General features: G+C 48.5%; 2 protein-coding genes across 9 annotated transcripts in view; one reads left to right on the top strand and one right to left on the bottom strand.

Annotated features, from left to right (window-relative positions):
• Positions 1-9: 9 nt before the first annotated feature.
• On the bottom strand, positions 10-7940 carry Nabp2 (nucleic acid binding protein 2). 3 transcript variants are annotated; one of them, XM_013078275.3, is made up of 8 exons: positions 7817-7940; positions 6431-6538; positions 5422-5523; positions 4768-4906; positions 4584-4655; positions 4337-4418; positions 4180-4243; positions 10-534 (listed from the first exon to the last, which is right to left on the bottom strand). In XM_013078275.3, exons 3-8 carry the CDS (start codon positions 5498-5500, stop codon positions 335-337), a joined length of 636 nt encoding a protein of 211 aa, XP_012933729.1. In that variant the 5' UTR covers positions 5501-5523; positions 6431-6538; positions 7817-7940; the 3' UTR covers positions 10-334. The 3 variants fall into 3 exon arrangements, with proteins under 3 accessions (XP_012933729.1, XP_004861372.1, XP_004861371.1); XM_004861315.3 differs by lacking the exons at positions 6431-6538; positions 7817-7940 and adding an exon at positions 5914-6073; XM_004861314.4 differs by lacking the exons at positions 6431-6538; positions 7817-7940 and adding an exon at positions 5602-6031.
• Rnf41 (ring finger protein 41) overlaps positions 7402-8354 on the top strand; it is a 37303-nt gene continuing 36350 nt past the window's right edge. For 2 of the 6 annotated variants that reach the window (XM_021241524.2, XM_004861316.3), the window contains exon 1: positions 7761-7944. The gene's annotated coding sequence lies outside the window, so the exon portion shown is untranslated. Of the gene's footprint in view, positions 7553-7760; positions 8111-8354 lie in introns of those variants that run through there. The other 4 variants (XM_004861320.4, XM_004861321.3, XM_004861317.3 and 1 more) reach the window with 4 other exon arrangements.

The raw sequence follows: 8354 nt of genomic DNA, 5'->3' as shown, positions 1-8354 counted from the left end.
AGAGTCCAGTACAGAGTGGTAATATTTATTAGGAGGGATTTCAATTAGACTCTCATATCACACACACAAGAGACTGTAACTGTGTTTCTAAAGAGGAAGAAGAGCTGCCAGAGGGCCCTGAATCCTAGGGCACAGGCAGCTTCAGCTGGACAAGTGAAGTATGGGCTTGGGGTGGATAAGGCCACTGCTCACCACCCCTCCAGGGAAGTTTAGTGACTAAAATACTGTTACCCCACCCCCAATCCCAAAGCCAGCAGCCCCAGGGAAGACTGTCTGATTCTCCAGCAGACACCTGGGTTGTGGTTGGTGGCAGGAGGGGAGGAAGAGTGTCTTGCTATCTCTTGCTGCTCCTGCGCGTTTCTTTGCCGTTACTGACAGGGTTGCTGGAGGAGCCAGGAGGGGCAGCTGGTGTGTGGTTGGGCTGGCTTCGAGTAATCCGGGTGCTGGGGGGGTGGGTGGGAGCGTGAGGAGGATGTGGGCCACCACCAGGACCTTGTGGGGCACTCAGTCCATTTCCGTTCTGGTTCTCAGAAGCTACCAGTAGAAGAAACACAGAATTAGACAGTTCAGGAATGACAAGGTACCCCTCAAAGGCCCATTTCCATGCCCTAAAGAGTGGCACCATCTTTGCCATGTACAACTGCACATTGTTGGCAACTGGACCAACTACAGTACAAAAGAATGTGGGTTGCGAGTATAAATGGGGCCTCAGAGAAGACTTGATCATTTTGGAAATGGCTACATGAACCCTGGTAAGAAATTTTTCTCTTATTCATCTCTGTATCACTGAGAGACCTAGAGTTAGCTGTTTAGTTCAAAACTCAAGGACCTCTGACAAAACACCCCCTGACCAAAGTGATTGTAAAACTGGAGAATCATGGGAAAGGGAAGAGTTTTAAGTTTCTACGTTAAAAGGTAAAAGAAGGGGGGATGGGGATGTTGTTCAGCGAAAGAGTGTGTGCCTAGCTTATGCGAAGCTCTGACTTCAATCTCCAGCACTGTAAAAAAAAGAAATAAAAAAGTAGGACCTTAAAAATTTTTTTTAAATGATGTGTATGTATTACAACAATATATGCTCATTTTAGAAAATATAAATAATCAAAATCTTTCTTTTTTTTTTTTGGTACCGGGGATCGAACTCGGGACCTTGCGCTTGCGAGGCAGGCACCAGAACCACTGAGCTAAATCCCCAGCCCCGCAAAATCTTATTACACTTGGTACCCCCAAAAGATAATACGTCACAATTAATTAATTAATTACGGTCCCAGGGACTGAGGCATAGTGATACCATAGCCTCACGCATGCTGGGTAAGCACAGACACAGCCCCAGTTATACGTATTCTAAGGGCTGGATTGGAAGCAGCTGTGTGAGGTGACTTCTCTTGAGCTCCCGTAACTGTGCACAGCCCATCACTGTACCCAACACAGCATATTATAATCATTGTCTGTACATCTGTCTCTTGCATAGACTATAAGCCCCTAATGGCTGGTGCTGTGCTTTATTCTTGGCACCTAGTAGGTGCTTCATAAATGCTTGTTAAAGGAAGGCAGAGCCCTGCCTCTCACAAACATAGGGAAACACAAACTAAAGGGTGTAGTTTGTGGATTAGTGCTAACCTTATCCTTGCTAGATCTGGCTGCTTGACCAGATTAAGATATCTGTAGCCTGAACTGAAGAATAATGTCTTTTTGTTTCGGTTTGTTTTTTGTTTTGTTTTGTTTTTGTTTTTGTTTTTTGTACTGGGGATCGAACTCAGGACCTTGCATTTTTGAGGCAGGCGCAGGTACCACTGAGCTAAATCCCTAACCCTTGTTTTTGTTTTTTGAGGCAGGGTCTCTTTTTGTAGTTCAGGCTGTCTTTTTTTTTTTTTTTTTTTAATTCACAGAAAATGCTGAATGTGCAGAAGTGAATGTTAAGTTTTTATGCCATCCATATTTTTTATTAAACTTTTTCTAGCTGGGCATGCTGGCACAGGCCTGTAATCTCAGCACTCAGGAAGCTGAGGCAGGAGGATCACAGCAAATTCAAGGCCAGCCTGGGCTACATAGTGAGATCCTGTCTCAAAAAAACCAAAACAGCCCAGGGATTTAGCTCAGTGGCACTGCACTTGCCTTGCAAGCGCAAAGGACCTGAGTTCCATCCCTGGTACAAAAAAAAACTCACTAAAAAAAAAAGGTGAAATATCAAAAAAACCAAAACAAAGCAAAACAAAAACAAAACATGGCTGGGGATTTAGCTCAGTGGTTCTGCCACCTGCCTTGCAAGCACAAGGTCCTGAGTTTGATCCCCAGTACGAAAAAAAATTTTTTTTTTTCTGTTAGCAGATGACAAAGTGAATAAATAGGTGGTAAATGAATTTTAGGGACAGAGTTTTAGATTTATGTCATTAAAAATACTTTTGTCGGGCCAGGGATTTAGCTCAGTGGTTCCGCTGCCTGCCTCGAAAGCGGAAGGACCCGAGTTCAATCCCTGGTACTAAAAAAAAAAAGTAACAAAAATACTTTTGTTGAGGCAGGACAATTTTAAGTTTGAACCTACCCTGGACAACTTAGTGACTTAGTGAGACCCAGTCTCAAAATAAAGAAGGGCTGGAGATATAGCTCAGTGTGAAAGGCCTGGTTCAGTCTCTAGTATCCTGCCCCCCTGCCAAATTGTAAATGATGGTGTCATGGACACCTGAAAATATATGACAGTTATATTTCTTTTGTTTTTCTCTTTTCCTTTTTTTGGTGCTGGGGACTAAACCCAGGGACTTACCACTGAGCTACAACCCCTAGTCTCAAGAGTCATATTTTCTATTGGAAACACAGACACTAATTTTTGTGGTGGAATGAAATGTTCTAAGTTCATAGTTATATTATCAGGGTTCTCTACAGAATCAGAAACAATAGGAGGTACATACAGTCATACATCATGTAACATTTCAGTCAGCAAATGGACCACACACACGATGGTGGTTCTATAATGTTATAATGAAGCTGAAGAATTCCCACTTAGTGACACTGTATCCATGGTAATGTAGCACAATGCATCACTAATGTGTTTGTTGTGATGCCAGTGTAAGTGAGCTGCCAGTGGTATAAAAGTATGGCACATAATTAATTGTGTACAGTACATAATACTTGATAATAATAAGTGACTGTTACTGGCTTATGTATTTATTATACTATGCTTTTCATTGTTATTTCAGAGTGTACTCTTTCTACTTATAAGAGAAAAAAGTTAACCATAAAACAGGCCGAGGCAGGTCGTTCAGGAGATATTCCAGAGAGGATACTGTTAATGAGATAATGTCACCCTGTGCGTTATTGCCTTCCAGTGGGATGAGATGTGGAGATGGAAGACTGTGATGCTGATGATACTGACCCCAAAGAGGCCTAGGCTAATGTGTGTGTGTGAGTGTGTGTGTGTGTGTGTCTGTGTGTGTCTTAGGTTTTATTTTTTCTTTTTTACTTTTGTACTAGGGAATGAACCCAAGGCCTTTACACTGACCTACATTCCTAGCCCTTTTTTATATCTGATTTTGAGGTAGAATCTTGCTGAGTTATCCAGGCTGGCCTCAAACTTGTGATCCTGTTACCTCAGCCTTCCACAGTGTTGGGATTACAGGCTTTGGCTGTACCTTGGTCAGCACCTTGTAGGTGCAGCACCACTGAGCTAAATCCCCGGCCCAGAAATTATTCTCTCTTTTTTTTTTCCACTGAGGATCGAACTCCAGACCTTGCGCTTTCAAGGCAGGCGCTGGAACCACTGAGCTAAATCCCCTGCCTAGTTCTCTTTTTTGATGTGAGCAGTAGTAACAAAAGGGTAGTGGAGCTCTGTCAATGATTGAAACAAGTTTCCAGATCTTTTCACCACACCAGACATGGTGGTGCACGTCTGCCAATACCCCCAACTTGGGAGGCTGAGGCAGAAGAATCACAAGTTCAAGGCCTGCCTGAACTATACAGTGAGACCCTGTCTCAAAAACTAAAACAAATCCCAAAACAACAAAAAAAATCTTTCACCACAGAACTTACAAAAGGTATAAAACATGAGGTTACAGAAAGAAGAACTGGATAGAGGGGAATATACTGAGAAAAGAGAGGCTTGGAAAAAAGATGAGGGAAATGCATCTTTCCAAGCTGGGGACAGTAGAGAAACTAAAGGGACCAAGGAATGGAAGGGAACAGATTTACCTGGAGAGACTGAAGGGGATCCCGTGGCAGCCTGGGTGGCTGGAGGACTGCTGTCGTTCTGCACCTGAAGGCACAGGTCCATACTTAGACCCTGCTCACCACCATGCTCCTTGACTTGATCTGCCCTCCTTCCCCACCATCAGACCAGTAAACTCACAGCTTTGTTGGGTGCCTGCTGGGTGCTGTACTCTGGATTGGGCTCACTGAAGTTAGGAACCTCAGAATAAACCATACAGAATCTGCAAAGGGAGAAAATAGCCAAAGCCTTGGACTCATCCTCTAGGCCACTGCTGAAGGTCTCAGGAAAATCCAGATGCAGGAAGTCCTTATGTTTCCTCCTTGCAAGTCTTAACTTCCCCCGGAGGTGCCTACTGCTTCATCCCAATCCTCAAGACAGCACTTACTCTCCAATCTTCTGCAGATCACCCCCGCGGCCAGTGTACAGTGTCAGGCAACCTTTGAACACTGAAGCATATCTGTGGGTCAAGAAAGCAAGATTCCAAGTCCTCAGGAAAGTTATAGGGACTGCTAATCCCACCCCTCGTGACACTGCTACCCTTGGTTTTCAGGAATCACCAGCTGCCTGACCCTTTGGTGAGTCGGATAATATCCCCAGGTTGGATCAGGTTGCCCACATCGTCCCAGACAGAGATATTGATGCTGCCCGTTTTGTCAGCCACTTTGCAGGTCCGAACCTCGTGCCCGTCCTTTGTCTTGGTCACTCGGCCTAGAGTGAATAAGTGGGGTGCGAAGATGGTCAGAAAAACGGGGTAGTGGCAGCCAGAAGGATGAGATCTGGGTATTGGTGGGTGAGGTGAAAGCTGTATGTCCAACCTGTGGGGCAGGAGAGGCTGGAGGTGCGTGGTGCGTGTGTGTGCACGTGTGTGCTGGCAGTGGAGGGGCCAGCACCATGGAGAGGGCCTTGAGTGGAAAGAGGCCCGCGTGGCACTGAGGCACCGGTCTGGCCAGAGTTCTATCTATGCACTACCCGACTGCCAGGGCCAGTGCCTGGGTCTAAGAGGGATGGGGAGTAGGCAGTGTCTTGGGGCACAACCTGCCATCCTTGGAGCAAGTTAAGAATGGAGAAGGTTGGGCCAGGGATTTAGCTCAGTGGTTCCGCCGCCTGCTTCGCAAGCGCAAGGACCCAAGTTTGATCCCCGGTACCAAAAAAAAAAAAAAAAATCTAAGAATGAAGAAGGTATTCTCCCCCTCCCGATCCACCCTCTACCCCAGCATAGCCACCTGTCTCCAGCACAATGAAGATAAGGTTCAGATTCTTGAGTCCGGGCTTGATATCCTTCACGAAGGTCTCCGTAGTCATGCTGCTCGAGCCTCGGTAACCCACTGGAAGAGGGAACAGGGGATGAAGACTCAACGTTGGGAGCCTTTGCTCCCATGCTCCACCTCCCAAGGCCTACCTACCACACCAAGCTGGGATCGAGCAGCCTCGGCCCCTCTAGCTTTATAGAAGGTTAGAAGCGAACTTCCCTGGGGGCCTCGAACTTCAAGATTAGATTTGGGGGGGTCTCCGGATGAGATGCTTCAGGGCTGAAAGGCCCCCTGTCGGGATGCTCTTTCAGTCTCACGCTCCTAAGTAGGGAGCCGATGGAGACGAGTGGAGAATCCAGTGCAGAGCCAGGGAATAGAATCTTACTCGCCAAACCTTCCCGAACCCTCATCCGAACGACCCAAGGCTCGATCCATTTCCTCCCCCACCCACAGCCCACCACCCACCCAGTCAGCCGGCTGGACCGTGCACGCCGCTGGGCCGCCCGCAGGGGGAGCCACAGGCCCTGTTGGGACCGGATGCTGTCCAGCGGAACGCCTGAATGTGGACGTTCACCGGAAGTTTCCCTCGTGATCTCTTCAGACCAATCAGAATCACCCGGGCGCACACCGCGTCCCGCCACCGGCTTTCTGCTCAGCCAATTGGATTCGGAGATTCACAAGCCGCGAAGGGGCGGATTTCGGGTATTAAAGGAGCAGGGGAAACGGTTGGCACCACATGGAGAGAGATGGACCACCAGGGGGCGCCTTACACACCAACTTTTCTTTACTGGCCTAGGAAAATGAATTTAGGTATTTTTCTCTCCAAGTAATGACACAGTGGGAAAGGACAAATGGCTTTAGAACCCAGAGGACAAGCTGGAATCCCAGATCAGCGCTTCACTTTCTTCCTGACAATTCTTAAAAAAAGGAATTCTATTTTACAGATGAAAAAACAATTTAAATCGGGAGTGGTGGCGCATACCTGTAATCCCAGCACTCCGGAGCCTGAGGCAGGAGGACCGCCAGGAGTTCGAGGCCAGCCTGGGCTACATAGTGCGTTCAAGGCCAGCCTGAACTACATAGCGAGACCCTGTCTCAAGAAACAAACACAAAATATGTTATATAAAAAGCAATGCCTAGGATACAGCATGCGTTTATGAATACGTTTCCTCTTTTCTCACTTGCTCCAAGCTTAATCTTTATTCCTGACTTGGGTCTTCATCTTTAATGCACTACTCAGTTCGGTCAGGGCTTCTGGGACAAGTGGCATTCACACCAGACACAGACAAAAAGCAGACTCAACCCCCTTTGGAAGAATGGCGCCCGGGACAAAAAGGGCACTTATTTGTTCTTATTAATTTGCTCTACTGCCCTTATTTCACTAGATCTCATAATCCCCCCACAGGAAGAAAGACAGATTGGAACATTTAGTTGCCTTGGGGACCATCAGATTGTCAACAAAAGGTAGCTAGCTCTGTGCTATTGTATATAAACGAATTATATAAAAGATATATTAATGTGCATCACAATTTGCTTAGTAAATATCCGTAACAAACACTATTTAATACCAGATTAATCTAGGAGGTCATGTACTTGTAATGCCTTGGTTTGCTTAATTGATCCCTTATCTTCTCACAGAGCACTTTAGGCTCCACCATGACTTCCCTGGGAAACTAGGTTCTCTCCCGCCCACATCCCCAACCTCGATGCTCCATCTAAGGAAATCAGACCAGGGGCGTTTCTCTCCCTTCTCTTCCCTTAGTGTTTCAGGGGACTCTACGACTGTTTGAAAGGGTCACCGTGGATACGGCAGAAGAGTGGCTGGGAGAGAGGCGGCCAATCCGTGAAGCACCTAGCTTTGGAGTGAGACATTCCCCCACTCCCTACCCCGCCGCCTCTTTGTTAACTGCGGTATCCATTCCCGTGACCATGAGTCACAGGGTCGGGAGGCTCTGGAAACTGAAATGGGCAGGGAGGATGACAAGTCACACTGCAAGTTAGCTGCCCCGCGACGATGTCATTCCGCTCCGCACCAGCTCTAGGACACAAGACACGTGCGCCTCCTTCAAAGCGAAGGGTCCCTTTCCAGGGCGGTCAACTCCAGGTTAGCCCCGCTCATTCACGCGGTGAGGAACAGACTATTCCTCCCAAACGGCTATAGAGTCCAGGCTGGGACCACAGTACTTCCGTTGTGAAGCTGAGGCCCGGCTACCCTCAGAGGCTCCTCGTGCGCAGCCCACAGCTTCCAGTCCAGTCCCTTTTAGAAAGGAGGCGGGGTTGGTGACGGGCTTCCGCCCGGTTGCGTAGCAGCAGTGGGCGGGGCAGAGGATCTGTCTGAGACGGCGACTAGTGGTTGGGACATTCTTACCCCTCCTTCCCCTTCCCCTTCCACTCCCGGGAAAGGTTGGGACCCGGCACCGGGGCTGTTCGGTGGCCGCTGCGGCCTCAGCTCCAACCCGACCGGGGCACGGAAGAGTCCAGATCGCGTCCAGGGCGGTGCGTACTGCGCCTGCGCGAGCTTCCACCCAACCGAGGATGTAGGAGGGGAGGGGCGAGGTGGGGGGGCCATTGAGGCGAGGGGCTGAGATACTGGGGTTCGGAGAAGGGGAAGAGTAAAGATGAAAAATGGAGTAAGGGAGCAGCGCTGGGGAGGAGTTGGGAGGTGAGAAGGGCGCCCTGGAGGTTGGGTTGTTGGGGAAGGTCCGCTGGGGTGAGAAGTGCGGGAGGAGGGCCTGTGGCGGCCGAGAGAGAGAGAGAGGAGAGGCGGGGGGCGGGGGGACTTGCTGTTTAAATGGGCAGTGACTGACGGCCTGGGGGAGGAAGGGAACATTCCCGGGAACCTGAACCTCCGCCATCAAAACGCCATAACTTGGCTCCTCTCCCATGCCTTGTCTTTGGCAGCCTTG

This window comes from Heterocephalus glaber, unplaced genomic scaffold (genome assembly GCF_053883595.1).
Source record: "Heterocephalus glaber isolate CG9 unplaced genomic scaffold, H.glaber_assembly_v1.0 deba00001569, whole genome shotgun sequence".
NCBI classification, from domain to species: Eukaryota; Metazoa; Chordata; class Mammalia; order Rodentia; family Bathyergidae; genus Heterocephalus; species Heterocephalus glaber.
Note: the sequence above shows the minus strand (reverse complement) of the source record. Positions and strands in the feature narration are given on the sequence as shown.

Bases quoted from the DNA above. Each gene is read 5' to 3' on its own strand.
- Nabp2 (XM_013078275.3), bottom strand. From the start codon at position 5,500: ATGACTACGGAGACCTTCGTGAAGGATATCAAGCCCGGACTCAAGAAT. The intron at 4,907-5,421 runs GTGGCTATGCTG...TATTCACTCTAG, and splicing joins CTTCATTGTGCTGGAGACAG to GCCGAGTGACCAAGACAAAG. The intron at 4,419-4,583 runs GTAAGTGCTGTC...CTCCCTTTGCAG, and splicing joins GATCTGCAGAAGATTGGAGA to ATTCTGTATGGTTTATTCTG.